We start from the raw sequence: 21561 nt of genomic DNA, 5'->3' as shown, positions 1-21561 counted from the left end.
CACAAGTTCAAGAATGGCACTTCCTCTTTCAAAAGGGCAAATTACAGATTCTGGATTTTAATTATTTAGAACAAAATCTTTCCAATCCACTATCACAACATGAACGACAATGAAAGATTCAGATGACACATGGTGTCATGACCTGTATTATTCACTGTCTCTAAAGTAGGTGCTTTCATACTTACTACATTTGTTGTTCAAATTGCTTGCTTACTTTTGAGCCAGTACTCACTCTTTAGTGCATGTTATCATGTTAACATTCTTGTCCTGTCCTTCTTCATTGCTTTCTATGTTTTAGCCCAAGTGACATTTATCCCAGAGATAACAAGGTGTGGAGCTGGATGAATACAACAGGCCAAGCAGCATCTTTGTGCTCCTTTGTGCTGCTTGGCCTTCTGTGTTCATCCAGCTCCACACCTTGTTATCTCGGATTTTCCAGCATCTACAGTTCCCATTATCTCTGATACAATTTATTCCAGAGCGTCCGATTCATACTGAATCAGCTATCTGGACATTTATCAACAACTAAGAATCTTCGCTATCTCAACTAATCCCACTGTTTTATCTTCTTTTATCACACCCTTTCTTCCAGTGCCTTTCTTAATCCACCAGCACCGTGCCTTTGTGTGTCCCACCTAATTGCAGTGGAAACACTTAATATCTTTCATCTCTTTTTCACCCTCTCAGGTTTCTTGTTTCACATGTGGTGAACTGTACCCAGTGTGATCTACCTTTTGTTTTTCATTGAAGGATCTCCCTCTTCCTCAATTTCTGTTGGAAGCTAGATTTCGATTTATGCCCTATTGCATATTCATCTGCTATCTCTGCAGATCTTCTTGCTGTTTTAACAGTCTGTTCCTCAACATGAGTTCTTATCATATCTGGAGGTGAGTTTTTAATCTCCTCCAGCAAAATAATATCTCTAAACTTCTCATATATCTTTTCTATTTTTAATACTCTCATCAATCTATTGAAGTTGCCCCGTTTAATTCTTTCGAACTTGTTATAAGTCTGACCTGGTTCCTTTTCATATATTTCTGAGCCATTGTCGATATGCTTCTGGCACCTATTTGTAGGCACTCAAAATAACCTGCTTTACTTCTTCCTGTTTTCCTAACACCTCTAACAGTGCTACAAAAACCTCAGTAGACCTGACTACCAACTTGGTCTGAATTAACATTACCCACACAATCACTAGCCAATTTGTCTGGTCAGCCAATTTCTCAAAGGAAATGAGAAAGGGCTTCTACATCTGTTTCATTGAATTTTTGTATATATTTGTGTATATCCCTACCAGGCTTTTCGTTACAATGGATTTGCTCATCATCACTCTCCTCGCTAAATCTACCTTGTACCTTCATCTCCATCCTCTTACATTGACTTTCCTATTTAATGGTCAACTTCCAAAATTCAAACTCCCTTTATCTTTTTCATATTCAAGCTGCTTTATTTTTCCAACTCGGACATTCTTTATTTTTGCTTTGCTTTTTACCATAATCCAAGCTGTTTCAGCTCCTTTCTTCTGTTTCAGTTAGGCGTCTTCTTTCCCTTTCTTTCTCTTCTAACTCCAGTTGTCTTGTTAATTTAATTTCTTCTAACTCCACTGCACTTGACTGTTTCTTTGATATACTAAAATGCTTGGCTAGCTCTATTACAGTTTCAGCTTTCTTCTTATCCCTAGTTAAACCCAATGCAAGTCTATCTGTTAAATCTAAAAGTATCTCCTTTTTCTGTCTTTCTAAACTTCATTGGCAAATTTGGAAAGCATCTTTGATCCTCAGAACCTCTTTAACAAAGTTAAGAGCCATTTTCCTACTTTTGATTTAGTCACCAACAGGTTTTCCATTTCTCATTTAAGTTTTTTTTAAGAAAGAATCTTGGACACTAGTTCCCAAGTCTATTTAAATCTTTTGCGACCTTTTCTCTGCCAAATCTATGCAAATTTGACCAAATCCATCCCAATACATTCAAATCCCAGAAATGAGCCTATAATCAGTCTAAATCCCGAACCAAGCTGGCCAGATATCAGATGAGCCCCCAATCTGTTATAAAGCCAATATTGATCCCCCTATGTGAACTAAAACCAAAACACCCAAACAGTAGTACCTCACCCTATAATCTCTAAAAGGAGTGTGAAAAGTAGAATAACCTGCCTTTCAGCCACTTCTAGTGGTCATATAAAATAAATCCCTGTCACTCACTTTAAAATCGACAAGTAACAATTTGTTGATCTAGCTCTAACAGTGAACAAATTAACTAAAATATTCACAAATTGAATAAACTCCTTCTAATTACTAATTCTGAATAAAACAAAATTCTAATGGGTTGCTGTTCCAATAAATACAAGTCTCACTTACATAAAATTTAAAAAAGCATAGAATTTAGTCTCTCGAAAGTACAGCCAAGTTACATGTCTTCCACAATGTTCTGTGTCTTCTCCCTCGAATGTTCTGTCAGGAATGCCTTGTCCATTGATTCTTCTGTCAGGAATATTAATTAGTTGTGCCATAGGTACCATTGATTTAGCTGGTGCTTTCTCTAACATTTAGAAAAGACGTGAGAGCCAGCAATACTCTTGAGAGCTGAGAGCTGTTAATGTTGGCAGATGGCAGTTAGTCCTCTTGTCTTTGTCCAACTTCCCTTTCCTTTTCTACCATCGATAAACACATCAATTTCTTACACTAGGGTTGACCCTATGTTGTCATAACCATTAGTTTTAAATTTAAGTGCTTTTTGGTATCTAAGAGCCTCGTTCAAATTAATTGACTAAATAACAAAACAGAACTGGTGCTTGGCCTAATAACTGTATGACCTTTTGATACAAATGTTTCAATCTTGTGTGCTCTCTGTGCGCTTGCAAACTTTCAAGCTGCCCACAGATGATCTTTTAAATCTTTAAGCATGGAAAAAGCACATCATCCTCTAAAGGAACCACACATTGCTTTCCCCACTGGCATTTTACAAATGCCAATATTTTACAAACACCAAATTCTAATGTCCTGCTTCCCAATCCATAAATACTCCATCCAACTTCGCAACAATTCCATGTAGAATGTGTATCTAATATCTAAAATAAAAACAATTAAGTTCAAGCAGTATCATGGGAAGACGGCAGATATCTGTGACTAGATGTTATTTGTGTTGAATGGTAATCCCAGACTGATTTGGCCAGGATAGTTTGTTCACATACTGCGTGAGAAAAATAAAATCAACTGTGTCCCTTCCTCTGTGGTCAATCTTTTATCCAGGCAGGTAAAGAATATACGAACATAAGAAATAGGAGCCAGGGTAGGCCACGTGGCTCATTGTGCTTCTCTGCCATTCAGTAAAGTCATGGCTGATCTTCTCATGGACTCACGTCCACTTACCCACCTGCTCACCATAACCCTTAATTCCTTTACTGTTTAAAAAAATACGATCTTTGCTTTAAAACCATTCAATGGGGTAGCCTCAACTGCTTCACTGGACAGGGAATCCCACAGATTCACAGCCCTTTAAGTGAAGAAGTTCCTCCTCAATTCAGTCCTAAATTTGTTCCCCCTTATTTTGAGGGAATGCCTGTAGTTCTAGTTTCAGCTAGTGGAAACAACCTCTCTATCTTATCTATTCCCTTCATAATGTTATACGTTTCTGTATGATACCCTCCCATTCTTCCAGATTGCAAAGAGTATTGTCTCAGTATACGTAATCTCTCCTTATAAGCCAACCTCTCAACTCCAGCATTAACCTAGTGAACATCCTCTACACCACCGCCAGTGACAGTACACCCTAGAATTGTTTTAATCGTGACCCAAACAGAACAGAGGATCTAGTGTATCCCCAGCCTTTAATGCATTTTTCACACAGAATTGGATACTCAGAGCTATGGTCTCTGCAATTCAAATAATTCACTGCACTGAGATTTTTGGTCGCAAAGTATGACAGAAATGCAAGTGACTTTGGGAAAGAAATCTCCATAACTAGATGTGCAAATTATTTTATTTATCTTTTTTCAATTATTATGTAAACATAACAAAATTCTTTGTTGGTGTTTGTTGTAAATTTGCTCCAAGAGGTGATATTTTCATTGATCAAACTGCAAGACAGTTACAGATCCATTGCTGCAAATCTAGTCAGGCTGGAAAAATTAAAACAACTGTTAGTGTTTCATAGTAAATCTTTAAAATTAAGTCCCAGAGTGGATCTTGAGCTAGTGTCCTCACTTCTGAATGAAGAGGCCCAGATTCAAGTCCCACTGGTTCCAGAAAATATCTAAAATTAAGTCAGTCAAGGGAATATAATCTGAGGTTGTAGACTCACTCGCCGAGCTGGTGGGTTTGGTTGCAGGCATTTGTCATCCTGCTAGGTAACATTGTCAGCGTGCTTCCGGTGAAGCGTGGGTGTCCTGTCCCACTTGTTTGTTATATGCCTTGGTTTGCGGGGTGGTTGCCATCACTTCCGGTTTTATTTCTCAGTGGTCTGAATATCTTATCCGGTTCAATGTGTTTGTTGATAGAGTTCCAGTTGGAATGCCAGGCTTCCATGAATTTCCTGGCATGTCTCTGTTTGGATTGTGCTATTATGGATGCGTGTCCCAGTTGAATTTGTGTCCTTCTTTGTCTGTGTGTATTAAGACCAGTGAGAATTGGTCATGACTCTTGGTGGCTAGTTCATGTTTATATGTCCTTATTGTCAGCTTTCTTCCAGTTTGGCCTATGTGATGTTTCTCACACGGTATTTTATGTATTAGATTGGTTTTATTTGTTCCGGGTATGGGATCCTTTACATTCATCAGTAGCTGTTGATGGGTGGTTGTTGGTTTGTGGACTACCCTGCTACTTTTGGGGGGGGGGGGGGGGGAGGGGGGTGGTTGGGGGGGGGTGGGGGGTGAACAAGCGGGACAGAACACCAATGCTTCACTGGAGGTGCACTGATGATGTTACCTAGCAAGGTGACATCAAACATACTGGCTTGGTGAGAAAGTCTACAACCTCATCCTCAACCTGAGCTATAAATCTTGTCAAAAACTTTGAATATTATCTACACTGTGCTCACCTCAATTGGCAATGTTTTTGACTGCTAGGTTGCGAGTTAACATGAATTGGAATGCAAAATCTATGGTGACACTCTGGCGCAGTGCTGAGAGAATCCAACAGTCTGAGGTGCAATTTTTCAGACAAGGCAAAGTAACCATGGCCTCAGTTTTTCTCCCATGGGCAGTGCCTCTCATGGTCCAACTTTGCCTCCATGTGTTTTGGCCAATATTATTATTCAGCCAACATCATTTAAAATAAAAGTCGATTATCTGATCATTAACATATTTCTGTTTAAGCTGAATTTACTGTGCTCTATTTTACTACTTAATTCTCTTCCTAAAAACTTCCGTCACACTTCAAAAGTACTCAATTAGCTGTAAAATGCTTCAGCATTTGCTGAGACCATGGAAGGAGCTATACGTTTCTTCCTTGCTTTTCGGACTTTTGGGAGCTGATTCAAGGACTCAGATTTAAAGTGAGTGACAGAAGGACCAAACGGGGAACACCTTCCACAGAAAGTATGTGATTACAATTTGGAATGCACAGTCTGAAAGGGCAACAGAGGCTTTTGCAATTGCAGCTTGCCAAAGGGAAGTGGGAGCCTGAAGGATGAGAAAACGCTGCAGGAGGAAGCAGAAAATGTGAGGAACGAAGCGAGCTAAATTACAAATGGACACAGAATCAATACATTTCCTTCTATTCTGTGAGCATTTTACATGACAACCAGGCTGAGGAATGCAAGTTGATTGGACCTCAGTCCCTTTCTTGGTCTGGAAACCCTTACATTGCTGAGACATTTGGCAACATCTGAATTTACAAGTAAACGTTGCTGATATGTAGCACATATACATCACATGTAGCAGTGTTGTTAGTTGTATAAGCTCAGTGCATATACCTATTTTATTTCAAGACCAGTTGCAGCAATCACAGGAGGGATCGAAGACTAATCCAGTTGCACATTTATTCACATAGGTCACTCCATTAACGCAGTCATAATAGATGTTCTTATTTTGTTTGTCTGGATAAAAACCATTGGATTTGCCAGAGCAAAATTTTGAGTTACCCCCAGAAGGAGCATCAGTATTGGGATTAGGAGGAGCAGCAGTGCTAGGAAGAGGGGAAGCCACGCATTCTGGAAAGAAAAAAATTTCATTCAATTCACATAAAGGCAAAGCACTACAGATTCTGGAAATGTGAAACAAGCACAGAGAATGCTGGAGAAACTCAGCAGCTCTGGCAACATCTAGGAAGAGAGAAACAGAGTCGATGTTTCGAGTCTACTTCAGAACAGTGAAGAAGAGTCATACCAGACTCAAAACATTAACTCTGTTTCTCTCTTCCCAGATGCTGCCAGACCTGCTGCGTTTCTCCAGTATGTTCTTCATTTGTTTCATTAATGCATTGTTTAATAAAAAATATTGACATGAATGGACATACTTAAAGATGTAAATGGAGCGAACTTCAATTTCACCTTAAGTGGATGTGAGGTCAGGAGTTGTGTGTGGGCAACATGTTAGAAACCATCATTGTAAGATAGCTGTCAATGAATGATGGGCATTGAGAAACATCCCACTGCCACTCAACAATTTGTGAGAGGGAAGGAAATCTACCTTTACCACACACCTCAACCAGAAAAGGTGGAGTCCAAGTTGGCTGAGTTCTGCATTATGTTCAATGGAATTACTAAGTGTTCCTTCATCTTTTAAAAATACACTTTGAAAGAAATTGCAGTCCTTTTCCTGTCATTGGAAATCAGCTACATGTCGTGTGTTCAGTGATTTAATTGGTTGTCTGTTTGCAAGCTCACTCTTTCGAGCTACCAGTCTTAATGACAGGGCTATGCAGGAATTGCCAAAGCAAGCTTAGTCTTTTACAGACTCCAGACATCACCACGAACATAAAGAACAGGAAATCTGCCTAGCAAAGTGAATGTCAAGGGAGCAAAGTGGGTGGCACAGTAGCTCAATGGTTGTCACTGCTGCCTTGCAGTGCCAGGAACCTGGGTGTGATTACACCCTTGGGTGGCTGTCTGAATAGAGTTTGCATTCTTCTCATGTCTACCAGGTGTGCCGGTTTCTTCCCCCAGTCCAAAGATGTGCAGGTTAGGTGAATTGGCCATACTAAATTGCCCATAGTGTGCAGGTTAGTCACAAAATGTGCAGGATTACAGGGACAGGATAGGGTCTAGGTGGGATGGCCTTCCAGGAGTTAATATGGACTTGATAGTGTGAGTGGCTATTTCCACACTGCAGGGATTTCTAAAGTTCAGGAATCTGAAACTTCCTTCCAAACACCACTTTACCAACAATAGATATTGTGCAGAAATTGCAGAGGGTGGCTCAACCCACTCTGTCAAAGGCAAGTAGAGTAAAGCAACAAATGTTGACTTTGCTTGCGATGCTTGCATTCCATTAATTTTTTTAAAATGTGGGCAATAAAATGTCTTATTAACATGCTAGCAAGCAAATTATTTCTATCATACAGTGCAATTTAACACTGTAATGTTTGGCTCTCTACTGTTCTGTTACTTCGGTTAAATGATAAGGTAAGCTATGCACATTAATGTTCTCCTCCCTGGATAATCAGAAGCAAAGCACATTGAAAAGACGATTTTCAATCTTATTTAGGTAAGTGAATGCCTCTTAATACTAACTCTGTCGTAAGCAGCAACAAGTAGCTGGTGCAAGGTATTGCCACAACAGAGAATTACCTGGATTGATTCCAAGACCATTGTGTAATTTACTGATGAGAGGATAACAGCCCCGGTGGCAGAAAGTGCCACTGAAGTCGTCCAGAGAAAGAGTCCATACCATCGCTCCCCCAATTTTGTTTTCCTTCAGCCATTTAATCTGGAACACATCGGGGGGAAAGTTGCCATTGTTAGCCTGAAGCTTTCACTTTACATGTGTGCTTATAACATTTAGCGCATTTCAGATCATGAAGGCAAACCGCACATATTCTTAGGCGTTATGAATGAAGGTACAATCATTTTGTTTGGATATTAACCAGCTATCTCTTGTTTGTTTTTCAAAATCTTGTAAAAAGGTGCTCTGAGATCAAAATTAAACAAGGGAAGGGAGATTTTGGAGTGTAACGGAGGCAGTTGGCTTAAGCATGTCCTGGAGCCATTTGGCGCTGGCCAATAAGAAGTAATTACCTGAAATACTGTTATAGAAGTGCACAAAGCTCCATTTCAATACACATGTAAATTTTTCACGTGAGTCCATGGAGAATATGGAATGAACTCCATTTGAGAATACTAAAGCTTCAATTATGAATAATATAACTGCATTTGTAATGTGAGTCAGTGCTTCATAACCCGGCTCTGTCTGAAATTATAGTTTGGGCACAAACAGGTGAATTGAAAAATGAGTCATGTACTTCTTACAATATTGTCATGTGAATGAATGAAGCAGAAATGAAATGGGCCAGCATGATAAATGCCATGCCTTAACATGTCTGGTAAATTAAGAATTGCTCATTTTCCAAATGCACTTGTTACATGTGCTCACGATTAAGATTAATGGTCAGAAAACTACAAGCGCATTTTAGTTCTCAATAGGTGAATCTGGTGGCTAGGTCTAGTAATATTGTATGCAGTTCTGGTTTCTTTATCTGAGGGAGGGTATTCTTGCTACAGAGGAAATGCAGCAAAATGTTACCAGCCTGATTCCTAGGATGGTGGACTGACGTATGAGGAGAGGTTGAATTGGTTAGGATTGTGTTCACTGGAGTTCAGAATAAAAGCGTACCTCATAAAAATCTATAAAGTTCTAACAGCACTAGACAGCATAGATGAGAACGATGTTCCCAATGGCAAGGTAGTCCAGAAAATATGTGCCACAGTCTTAGGATCAGGGCAAACCATTCAGCTTGGAGATGAGGGAAAAATATGTTCACTTTGAGGATCATGAGCATATAGGTTGGTTACCACAGAAAGCAGTCCAGGTGAAAATGTTGAATAATTTCAAGTGAGAAGTGGGCATAGCACTTGGAGCTAAAAGGATCAAAGGATATGGAGGAAAAGCAGGAACAGGCTATTGTGTTAGATGATAACCACAATCATAGTGGAAGGGTATGCAGGATCACAAGGTTGAATGGCCTTCTCCTGCTCCTACTTTCTATACTACTATGTTTCTATGTCTCTGACCATGAGCATTTGGGATGTCAGTGCTAAAGCACACAGCTATTTGCATAGCAGACCTTGTCTTCATAGCTTTGTGGGTTATCATATCCAACCCATTCATTCCCTTTATAGGCATAAGGAACCATCTGTGAAAAATCCCATTTTTCTGTGGCAGCCTTTAAGAAGAGACAGATCTGTGAAAAGAATAAAACATTTGTACTAGGAAATTATTATTGCCTGTAGTAACTTAAGTGCAGTTAAGATGTACTTAAATCAATTGTTTTCTGTTGGGATTACTCACCTCTTCTGGATTTTGTTTTTCTTTTTCAGTGCACAAGAAACTCCTTTGAATCTGAGTTTTAATTGACTTTGGGTGGTCTTGTGAAACTGGGATATTGTTTCAAACACCTGTGATATATCTCTCCTACGTTTGGCACAGATGTATATAATCGGTGTCTCAATGAACCTGTCTGATTTCATAGTATGACCCAAAGTCAAATGTACCCATTAACATTTAAATATAATCCAAATTTTTATTGAAAGTTTCTCAACCATTTACAATGCTTGTCCTCAAACTTTGAATCATGGATTCCCCGCAGTGTGCAAAGGGGCTATTTTAGTCCATATCAACCCTCCTAAGAGAATCCTGCCCAGGCCCAGCCCCACCCACTCCCTTTATTTATCCATTTAGCCTGCAGGTCCTGGACACTATGGGAAATCTAACATGGCCAATCCACCTAACATGCATATCTTTGGACAGTGGGAGGAAACTGGAGCACCTGGCAGGAAGTGCAAACGCCACACAGAAAGTCATCGAAGGCTGGAATTGGACGCAGGTTCCTGTTGCTGTGAAGCAGCAGAGCTAACCACTATATCACTGTACCACTATGCCACCACTGATTACATCTTTAAAAGGTGATACCAAGCTGAAGCTAGTAGCCTTCAAATGGAGAAAGTGTCAAAACAATTGGCACGGTGGCTCAGTGGTTAGCACTGCAGCCTCACAGCACCAGAGACGAAGGTTTGATTCCAGCCTTGGGTGACTGTCTGTGGAGTTTGCACGTTCTCCCTGTGTCTGTGTGGGGTTCCTCCAGGTGCTCCGGTTTCCTCCCACAGTCCAAAGATGGATAGTTTAGGTGGATTGGCTAAGGTAAATGCAGGGTTACAGGGATGGGCAGGACTCAGTCTGGGTGAGACTCTCTTCAGAGGGTTGGTGTGGAGTTGATGGGTTGAATCCACCTTGTAGGTATTCTACGAGAAATGGTCATCGTAGAAGCTTTGAATCCAGGTCTTTGTCCTTATCTACTGAGGAATTAAAACAATGGAAGTACTTGTCACAATCTAACCTCCCCAGGATTCTGACCAGAAATTTAACATCAGATTTTTCTCTTCACAGACACAGAGTATTTCCAGTAATTTCTACTTTTATTTGAGACTTATGGCATCTGCAATGTTTTGCTTGTGTAAAGAGAAAAATTTCAATTTCTATTCATCTAAATTGCTTGATGTCCTCTCATCTATTGAGTTGTTACATAGAGTTATAGAATTATACAGCATGGAAAAAGGCCCTCAGTGCAATTCATCCATGCTGGCCAAGTTTCCTGAAATAAACTAGTCCCAATTGCCTGTATTTGCCCCATATCCTTTTCATTCTTTCCTTTTCATGTTCCTATCCAAATGTCTTATAGAATGAATGCCAACTAAGCTAATGCATTCTCATGGCAAAATACAAGTGTTGGGATATTTGGCACTCGTGCACAACTTATGTACCTCAAAGTAAGCCAGAAAACCGGATTCTTGTGTATAATACCCAGCTGGTCCAGCACCACTAGCTGGGGCACCAACAGCAGTGCTTGATGCACTCAGTCGGAATGAGTGACCATAAGCTGCGAAACCAACATTCAGTTTCTCTGCGGGAGCTCCATTATCCTTCCAGTATTTAATGGTATAGACCTGTCAAGAAATTGGTAACATTAAGCTAAGGAAGACCACAAGCACTTCATCCAAATGCAAAACTGAAATAAATGACATTCATGAGTACAAACCACATTGAAGTATTTATTACTGCCTTGAGCAGAAGGGAGAGCATAAAGAGGACGATTTTCTCCAGTGAAGCTATTCCAAGGTCCATAGAAATCATACGTCATCACATTGAAAAATCTAGAGTTCTGTAAATAGGAAGACCAGTTAGTAACTTTGACAGCTTACAGACAATATACATATATTCATTATTAACCTTATTCAAGATCCTCCTTTCCTCCAAAGGCAGCACAGTGGTTAGCACTGCTGCCTCACACAGCCAGGGATCTGGGTTCAATTCCAGCCTCAAGTGACTGTCTGTGTGGAGTTTGCGCATTCTCCCCATTTCTGCCAGCTGCTGTGGTTTCCCCTCGCTGTCCAAAGGTTTGTGGGTTAGCCATGGCAAATAAGGTGGGGCAAAGAAGTGTTGAATTTAGATGGGATGCTCTGTAGAGAGGTAGTGCAGACACGATGGACTGAATAGCCTCTTTCCGCACAGTAGGGATTCCTTGATTCCTGTAATCTGAAACTCAGTTTAGATTTCTGCTTGTTTATTACTCTTTGCAACCATGTTAAAATCCTGAAGTATCAGTTTTGCATACCGCCTCAATTACTTAGCAATAAAATAATAAAATATTTAGACGTAGACACCCCGTAGTATATAGACTATGGGCTATCTTTCTGACTCAAATGCAGTGCTTGCGAATGAAAGAAAATAGTTTGCAAATTTTCTTATGTCAATAATATTTTCTGAATGTATTGAGATCAGGTAGAGATTTTCATCCAAGTGTTGAACGCAATGGGACAAACTACCATAAAACAGCAATATCTATTCTTTACTGTGGACTTGATATTACCTCTCAGTTGTCCACATTAGCTTCAGGGGTACATCAGTGAAAATTACACTAAGTTTTGATGTTCCATCAGAAAATCAGGGACCTAGGGTACAAATTCTAGCAAGCTCGCATTTGAAAAACATAATGAATTGCATATATTACCTGAGATGTGACATAAAAATTTGAGTTTGAATAAGTGTAGGTTCAGACATTTAGAAATAGATAACAGGATGCATATTAGGAAACATTTCCACTGGTAAGGATCAATAAGAAAAATAAGAGGGAATTATTGATCAAAATACCTGGTCAATCTGAAGACTAAGGTAAAAATTATTGCTGGAACACATCTGTAGGAATTTTAGTATGTCAAAGCAAGCAATAATGATATTGAGCAGATAAAGTAATGCCAATTTAGCTGCAAAGCGAGATGGTTGGCGGTCCTAGCAAAGGTTAGCAAAGGTTTGTCTAAGCTTAATTGTTGGACTGTAAGCTTTGGTAATAAGACCAGCACCTATGAACTATCCTTAATTGCTCTTGAGAAAATGGTGGTGAGATTCCAGATTTTTATACATAAAATAACTTATTTTAATTGGGGAAATGGCTGCAAGATGAGATTGTACATTTTTGTTTCAAATGAGGAAGATGCAAGATTGAAGTGAATAAATTATTTAGCTTAAACTGTGCTGTGGGAAATAAATAATCTCTAGAAACCTGAGAAGTCACAGCAAAGAAATCCCATAAATTATCTTATTTATGTGTTGCTCTACGGTAGAGAGTTGATTTTGTGAGAGCCACTCTCCCCTGCGGTGAGGTTACATTTTACCTGTAAGGCTGACACCATGCTCACTGTCCCAGCTGAGGAATCTCATAGGCAGTTTCAATAGTAGGGCGTCCAGCTGCCACTGCAGCTGTAAGTAACAGTCGTGGTCTCCCAGTACTTTTCCCTTCGGCTTCAAAAGCTGCTAGCAGTTCCTAAAATTCAGATATTTTCGAATTTAATCAGTAACTGACTTATTTTGCACAAGGCAAGGCTTAAGAAGATGATCAAAGAAGCACTATGTTTCTTTGTTTTGAAAATTTGTATCCATGGCCACGCTTGGTATAGTAACATGTCTAATAGCCTTAGAAAGGCTTTAGCAGAGGTCAGATTAACAAGAGTTACTGCAAAGCAAATACTTTTATCACAATGAGCTGCTATTGATAAGAAAAATCAACTCGAGTTCCTATGCCTGCTCAAAATGCTGTGCTTATTACTGAGAAGTGTCTATGTGGTGATGATGTGGTTAACGGTGTTCCACGATCGTTCTATACTAGGGTAACGTGCGTTCTTTCGGTTGGTACATGAATCTAACTGCGCAATTGAGGGATTGGAAGGATTTATAGCCCAAGCTGTCTTCAAATGCTTCAAGAGAAGAGAAATTGAGGTAAATTTGATTGTCCCTTCAAAAAGGATCTTGTTAAAAAATGAGTTAAAAGATAAAATGAAACTGAATTTAGAATGATTTCAATGAAATAGCGGAATCTGATGATCTCAGTTAATAACTCAACAGTTTATCCTGCTCCTGTATTTTTAATCCACATGAGATTGTGTGACTGTAATGTGAAGACTTTTTGCAGGTTTTCTCAGGGTTTATGAAGTAAATACATTTTCGTTTATTCATTTGATGTAAATACTTTATACAAATGATGGCCAAATTAATCTGTGGGTATTGTCTGCCTTTTGATATTGTATGAGCAGTGTAACTTGCCAGTTAGGTTCTTACCTGCGTTAAGACCGTGAAGAGATGCTTGTCTTGTGCTGGGCTTCCTCTTGACCCAGGATACTCCCAGTCTATGTCCAAACCATCAAACCCATACTTACGCAGGAAGCTGATAGCCGATTTTATGAATGTTTGCCGATTTGCAGCTGTGGAAACCATAGCACTAAATCTGTAGAAGAAAGTTAATGAAAAATTATTATTGATAACAGAATTTGTTATGAAGCAATGGTAAAACAGACTTTATATGGTGACTCAGCATGTTAGGAAGCAAAACAACAGTATTCTCATTTAATTGCATGCAGAATCAGAAAGTGTATGTTTTCTCAACCCAACAATGAGTTCATCTTACTTTTGAGTTCCAAAGTTCCAGCCTCCAACAGAGAGAAGAGTTTTAAGGTTTGCATTCCTGTTGCGAATAAGCAGATCATTGAATTAGAAAAAGTAATGAAGGGAATAACACACTGTTAGATGAATTACTGAAATTACTTAAAAATATCACAATATTAAACTTAGGAGTTACTCCTTGATACTGCATCTAATTAATGTTCAGCACCTCAGTTCAATTGAAATTAAATAAGGGTGTATTATGAATAGAATCAATGATAAAGCACATTTTGTTTTCTGCACTCTGCAACCGTTACTTCTTTATTTCATTGAGTTGTTTTGTGAAGCTGTGATGCTGTGGCTCAGAGCAAGTTCACTGAATACATGTCCCATTATCAAACACAATCAATACTGAGGGACCTCTCAGAATGATATAGATTGCTGATGCTTATAGATTTGAAGTCAGACTTTGAACTTAAATTAATGTTATTGTAGACCTATACATCTTGTGCAGGAGGCTAAGTTATCTGCAGTCATCAAAACAAAAGTTATATTTCAGGAGTTCATTACTGATGTACCATACCTGGTTTTCAGTGCATTAAATGATTTGTAGAGGGTCACATCATTCCATTCAAAGGTAACAATTTTATTGTCATTTATAACAGCAAAAGCATAGATCAGATGAGTGCACATGCAAGCGTCCACATCATCTGGGGTATACTTTGCTATTCCCGGTCTGTACTGGGCCCAGTTTGCGAAGTAACAGGCCAGTCTGTAGGCAGACCCTGTGAGTAGGGTGAAATGGAAATTAGAAGTGTGGACTCATCACATTAAATAGTGAAAACCCTTTAATGAACAAAGACTTACCCAGTTGCAGGCATGCCAGCAAGGCCACTGTTTTAATAAAGGAAAAACGATGTGTTAGAAATGTGATCAAAGGATGTGTGAAATTATAAAGGTTCACAGCAATATTTCAGCTCAAGTTACTAAGATGGTTTTTGGTTTGCACCCCAGTGCATTGAAACAATCCACAGACAAAACGTTTGGCTTTCTTACTCAAGCTGTTACTGTAACGTGTTCAGTGAATTAAAGGATCATTGACAACTGTTGAGTTAAACTTGACATTACAGCTTGGTTATACTGACCAGTTAATTCACTGACTTATTGAGAAATTATGACATTATTGCATTTTCTTGAAGTGCTTCTGTCCCTTATTTTAGCAAAAGCATAACATAGTTCATTTTTCATGTTCTTATACAACCATGTTAGAGCATTCCATCACTGATAACAAATACAGCCTCATTGATTTATGAAATACTGTACAAGATAATATTATCATGATGCAAATAACAAATTAACAGCTCTGAACTTCAAACAGATATTATCAACTCACACTGGGCTTTTCATTGGCCATTAAGATTATGCATGATAAAAAATACATAGGGTAAAATACCAAATATAATGATTAGAGACAACAAAATGTGAGGCTGGATGAACACAGCAGGCCAAGCAGCATCTCAGGAGCACAAAAGCTGACGTTTCGGGCCTAGACCCTTCATCAGAGAGGTGCTCCTGAGATGCTGCTTGGCCTGCTGTGTTCATCCAGCCTCACATTTTGTTGTCTTGGATTCTCCAGCATCTGCAGTTCCCATTATCTCAAATATAATGATTAGTTGATTTACTGGGTTGACGACATTGGTGTGACCAAGACTGAATTCATATCCTGCGCTTGAGTACGGCACAGAGACAGGAAAGGATGACACTATAATTGAATTTGAGTGCAAGGATAAAAATTATATAATCAGGGTGCTGTCAGGACAGAAGTCAATGCAATCCAGCGAGCACAGGGGTGATGCGTGAACAGAACTTGTTGTGAGTTACAAAATGGACAGCAAATCTTTGGATGAGTACAAGTTAATGGCAGATGGATGAGCAATGGAGTATTCAAACGTGAATGCAACAAAGGCAGGAATGAAAGTTTCAAAAGCAGATAAACTATTCAAGTTCAATAACATTCTCCATTCCCATTTCATTGAAATGACAGAGCATGGATTGAAAAGTTATATTTACAAATTCATCTACAAAGACGCTACACTCTCAAAGGGCACTGCTTCCAATAAATTTTTTTAAACAATCACAAATAACTGTAGTCAACTGAATCATTTTACCTTGTGGCTCCTGAAACTTGTAGCTACATGTAAAATTAACAAATCTTCTTTAAAAAGTGTGGACGAATCCTGTTGTCAGTTATTTCTTTAATTCTTTCATGGGATATGGGCACTGCTGGCAAGACCAGCATTTATTGTTCAATCCTAACTGCCCTTGAGATGAGACCCTTCCTCACACTGCTGTGCGTCCTTGAAGATTACATATAGTTTGAAGTAAAGAATGTGTAAAATACCTGGTATATCAGAAAATTTGCCATTACAATCAGAGGTGAAAAACAAACTGAGGAATGTCTTTGGAAAATCCTCAGCAGGTGGTTAACAAAGCTGTACTGAATGAATTCAGCAAGTGGGATTCATCTGAATCAATATAAAAGTTACTACAATAAGCTGTGCAATGTGAGCATGTAAGCCTAAGAGGTTTTGTAGTTTTCAGCAGGAATTGATTTCTGTATAATGAAATTGAAGAAGTCTCTTTGTTCCACCACCACCCTCCCCCATTTAATTCCTGAACATTTAAAAGAAACCCCACAACATAAAATATGGTTACACAAAAATCAAACTCACCTGCCCCAAGTACAAACTTTGTCATTTTGGAAGTGGTGAATTATAGGTGCTCCACTTCAACTTAAATATACTGGACTTATCACTAGTTATTAAAAGCTTTGTGTGTTGAGAGCTTCATATCTTTGGAAAAGTAAACAGATTTGCCTTTGATATTTATAATGAAATGCAAATGCACTTTTTTGTTTGTCTTTATAATTATGTAGGAAGCCTTATCTCAAATACTGCGGTCGGTTCCAACTAGAACACTGTCCCTCATTATCACCGTGGTTTGGAGATAATGTTTTAAAGCGTGACGACAGGTGAATGTCTTCTGATTAACTCTTGAAAAGAAGTCAACAAATCAAGGCTAAGATGATGTGAAAAGCACCATGGATAAATAAATGAAAAACGTTGCTCGACGAATGCCAGGTGGCAGTTAACCGTCCAGCGAGCATGAGGCATGAGGCTAATTGTGTCTATGTGTTGTAAACTCAGGAAGGCAACACAGCATGTGAAAAAATAGACTGGCAAGTAAGCATGTTAGACTAATGTTACGCACTAAGCTATAAGTATGCAGCCTTTGATAATAATAATATCGAGGTTGGCTGGGTATTAATTGGCAGGAATCTAGACGAAAATCATGCAATAAGTGAGCATTGAAATGGTCTGCTGCTTAGACTTCAATTAGTCTGTCAACAAACACCAAACTGAAAGATAGATACTTCACACCTCAGTTAAGTGCAAAATATTTACAGTGGAATTGTTCCTTCTCTGAGTGGCATGAGCAATGATGGGAAAATATAGTCACAATGAGCAACGAGAAAAAGAATCTGATTTTACCTTCAGGCATAAATGGCAACTTTAGATTATCGCCATTTTCAGGTGACTGCATTCTTTCCATTAATTTGCATCTAATTAATCCACAACTCACATCATTTATATCCCATTTCTGACTCCTCCCTTCTTTCCCACGAAACTAGTGCAAATTCCCAACTTATAACTGGTGCAAATTCCCAACAACGAAATCAGAACGGGAATGGCGAGGCTGCAGTTCACTAAATGTCTGTCATGGCTTTCATGTAAATAATTCTTCATAACGACGTCCCTGTACGTTCCATGGCTCATATCTTTCTTGATCCTTTACCTACATCAAAAACCCATCAGTCTTATCACATAATCATTCCTACTGTCAGAACAGCTCACACATCACTTCAGTCCTTCCAATACTTTACTCTGGAGCTCAGAGACACATCTGACTTATATACTTCTGCACGGTCACTTTGCATGCAGTGACACACACACACATCTTACAGCTCTGAACGTACAGTCTTGGTGCTCACTGGCTTTGTGTTTACTGCCAGGCTTTGTAGACCATATAGCTTTCTCAGCATGTATTTACTAACTTCTGTACTGACGAATGGACCACAAGTCTCTGTGTGGGTCACATTGCTTTCTCAGTACAAGGGCTCTTCTGTGCTCAGTCACCAGCCGCTGGCCTCTGAAGGTTGCATTATATTTCACTGCAGAGTGACGGGATGGCAGCTTGACATGGTAGGGAGTACTGAACAGTCAAGGAATGGGCATGTAGTGATGCAGCATGGGTTATGTCAACAACACACATGCAGCACGTGCTGGCAGTTTACGTGGCAAATGCATTGCATGTGCTTCAAGCATGTGTCTATCTATGAAAGTCAAAGGTGAGTAGGCTTGGATTCCTGGCGTTAGTGTGAATTCCGGCCCCCGTGTGGACTTGATTCCCAGCCTCAGGGTGAGGTCTAGCATGGTCCAGGCTGGAAGGACTGTTACTCTGAACTCCTGCTTCATTATTTTTCTGATTTTTTTGAGACTTTTTAATTTTTTTTATTTTTCTAATTTTTTTCCCTTATGAATTTGTACTGAAGAATCTGTACCTTGGTACGTTGGTATCCAGGATGGTGCAGTAAATGGTGACTTGTAAACTTTTCTCTGTACTCATCTGAGTACATGTGACAATAAAGCCAATTCTAATTCTAGTTCTATTGGTGGAATTAAGGGGCACCACTGCCCCTCATGAATTGACACTACATTTACTCAAGGGACACACTCAGAGGCTTGGTTGCAGGCAGTTAGGTACTTGGTCCTATGACATTCTGATATCCACATCCTTGCAGTCCAGGGACTGGGCCATGGTCAGTCCTGCAGCTTAAAATTAACTTCTTCTAGGATTGCATATACTTCAGTCAGGTGCTGTAAGACATCAATATGTGGGTCAGACCAATTCTTCCATCAATGAGACAAAGGCAAGGAGTGATTGATCATGGTGGATTGGTAGAAGGGCAATTAGTGGAGATACAAGGCCAGGTGAGGTACTGAGTTGCCCCTTTTGAGTGAGTGGGAAGCTCGGAGAGCAGGAAGGGATGGTAGTTAGATGATGATACAGGTGGAAGCTGTTGAATGGACATGATGCTTGCAATAGTGAGAGATAAGGTTGATGAGGTTTGGAGAGATGTGGAAGAATTAGGGGTGGTAGTGATCCTGTGAGTGTGACGTAACAGAGCGAGTTTGTTGGCCCTTACCCTTGAGGAGTGCAGAAGATCATTGACCTTATTCCTGCACTGTCAGGTGTTTCTGTTCACCTGGGCTGCAGCGCTGACCCTGGCTGCAAATTGGCAGGCTGGGTCTGTTAGTGGTGGTCTGTAGGGGAAAGGACTACCGTCCTCTCGCTCAGCTCATCCTCCAAGACCCCCAGGTCCCTGTCTGTGAAGTAGTGAGCAAGTTTTTCTTTCTCATAGGCCAAGATTTCAATACTAATGGTCCAGTACCAGACAATGAGAGGTCAATCCTGGCTTGCAACATCTGGAGGGTTTAAAAATGGTGTAAGTGCTGAAAAGTCCCAGCAGAGACAAATATGCCTGCCTTTCCAGACACATAATTCCCTGAGAAAGGTGTCCAAGAGCCTGTTGCACAATTAATGATGTGAAGAGTGGAAGATTGTTTCACAAAAATCGCTCTCAGCTACTGTAGACATGGCACCATGAACCTCACTTGACGGAAAGCTTCAACTGAAAACGGGAAACTTCTGACCACGATTTTAAGGCGGGGAGCTTTCTGATTAATCGGATCCCATGGATTTATAAGCAACTAGAAATCTACAAACATTCTTTGACATATGAATTCATAGAGTTGTTACATCATAGAATGAGGTTATTTCGCTCATCATGCCTGTGCCAGCTCATTGCAAGCATTATTCACCCAGATCCACTCACTCACCTTTACTCTGGAGTCATGCCAGTTTTATTTTCTCTCTTCTGATAAGGATCCAAGTCTCTTTTGGAAACCATGATTGAATCTATCTCCATCAGTCTCTTAGGCACTCCCATTGCAGCTCCCTATTCAGTGCAATAAATTATTATTTTCCTGATTTATTACAACTACAGCAAACATGAAACTGATCTGTTTAGTCCAAAAAATACTTCTTTGTTATGTGGCAAAATTGCGAAAAATTCCAGGATAAAAAGAGCTTATTATCCAAATAATATTAGTTGCACCACTAGTGATTGACTGTTTCACATATATATTATCATGTTTTAACCATTATATTTTCAAAAATCTTTAAAACCTATTCAATAGCATTCAGTTACTGAGCCTGAAATTTAATAATTGTCTCTGTCTACATGTCTTGCTGTTGTCAGCTATTATCCTGTGACTGTCCCATTCAGTTATCATCGCTCCATCATTTCAAGGCATTTCATTTTTTAAGGAAAATACTTAATAAAAATTGAAAGGACCGAGGATGCTGTAAATCAGAAACAAAACCAGAAATTGCTGGAAATTGCTAGGATCTATGCAAACAAATCAGAAATGATGTTTCAGGCCAAGTGACCCTTCCTGCGTTCTGAGTTCTAAGGGTCACCTGACAGCAAAAAGTTAATTCTGATTTCTGTCCGCAGATGCTGCCAGATCAGCTGAGCTTTTCCAGCAGTTTCCTTTTTTGTTTTTCAATTTTTAAAGAAACTTGTAAGGATTAATAAAGAATGGCCTTTTTTAATTGCCACTGGAAAGGATAATATTAGCTATAATGGGGAATAGACTAGTAGAGGAACAAAACGCTTGCACAGATGCAATGCCTCCTCACTTGTGCTGCTTTCTAAACTGGGCCAAGGCTACTTGCAGTTGACTTTCTGAGGTTACAACTTAGTTTGAAGACAGCCCTCCGCTGTAACAGCAGGTGTGCTCATATTAAATCCATTGTTCCCCAACCCCACTGTATTGCTGAATACCTTTTCTAATAGTGATAAGGTCCATAAAAGAATCCAGGAAATGTTAAAGCCATGGAAAACATTGTGGTTCTATGGACTATTAATAGTTTAACACACAGTCTAATCTGGAATGCAAGTAAAGAAATCTACTTTTCGTGTGTTTACATGGCATGCCCATTGTTTCTATTCCAAATATGTGCCGCGTACCACTTGAACCTCGGAAAAGGTCATAAGACATGTGAGAATAACAAAGGACCCGTAAGTGAGCATTTCAAGGGCTTCCATTTCTTCTCAATGTGGGATCACTTCCTATTCTCATAAACAATAGGTTATTCAAATAAGAACTCTTGCCCAACCTCTTGAGTTTATTTCTTTTGCCCATGTTTGAACTGTGGCTGCATTTAGGCCAGGAGCTAGGCACCCTGACACAACATAAACTGAGCATCAGTAACCAGATTGTTGCTGAGTAAGTCCTACTTGATAGCATGATAGGTTCAAAACTATTAATTCAGTATGTATCTTCTTAATTTGA

General features: G+C 39.4%; 2 protein-coding genes across 2 annotated transcripts in view; both read right to left on the bottom strand.

Annotated features, from left to right (window-relative positions):
• The window catches only part of LOC125462669 (acidic mammalian chitinase-like), a 67002-nt gene extending 65635 nt beyond the window's left edge, over nt 1–1367 (bottom strand). The window contains exon 1 of the mRNA XM_059653259.1: nt 1295–1367. Within this exon, the coding sequence (XP_059509242.1) occupies nt 1295–1367 (73 nt within the window). The remainder of the gene's footprint in view (nt 1–1294) is intronic.
• A 3534-nt stretch (nt 1368–4901) lies between these two features.
• The window catches only part of LOC125462668 (acidic mammalian chitinase-like), a 48089-nt gene continuing 31429 nt past the window's right edge, over nt 4902–21561 (bottom strand). The window contains 10 exon segments of the mRNA XM_059653257.1: nt 4902–6147; nt 7726–7864; nt 9219–9335; nt 10912–11094; nt 11187–11301; nt 12835–12968; nt 13760–13925; nt 14106–14162; nt 14664–14865; nt 14948–14974. Of these exon segments, the coding sequence (XP_059509240.1) occupies nt 5921–6147; nt 7726–7864; nt 9219–9335; nt 10912–11094; nt 11187–11301; nt 12835–12968; nt 13760–13925; nt 14106–14162; nt 14664–14865; nt 14948–14974 (1367 nt within the window). The 3' untranslated portion in view covers nt 4902–5920.

This window comes from Stegostoma tigrinum, chromosome 21, assembly GCF_030684315.1.
Source record: "Stegostoma tigrinum isolate sSteTig4 chromosome 21, sSteTig4.hap1, whole genome shotgun sequence".
NCBI classification, from domain to species: Eukaryota; Metazoa; Chordata; class Chondrichthyes; order Orectolobiformes; family Stegostomatidae; genus Stegostoma; species Stegostoma tigrinum.
Note: the sequence above shows the minus strand (reverse complement) of the source record. Positions and strands in the feature narration are given on the sequence as shown.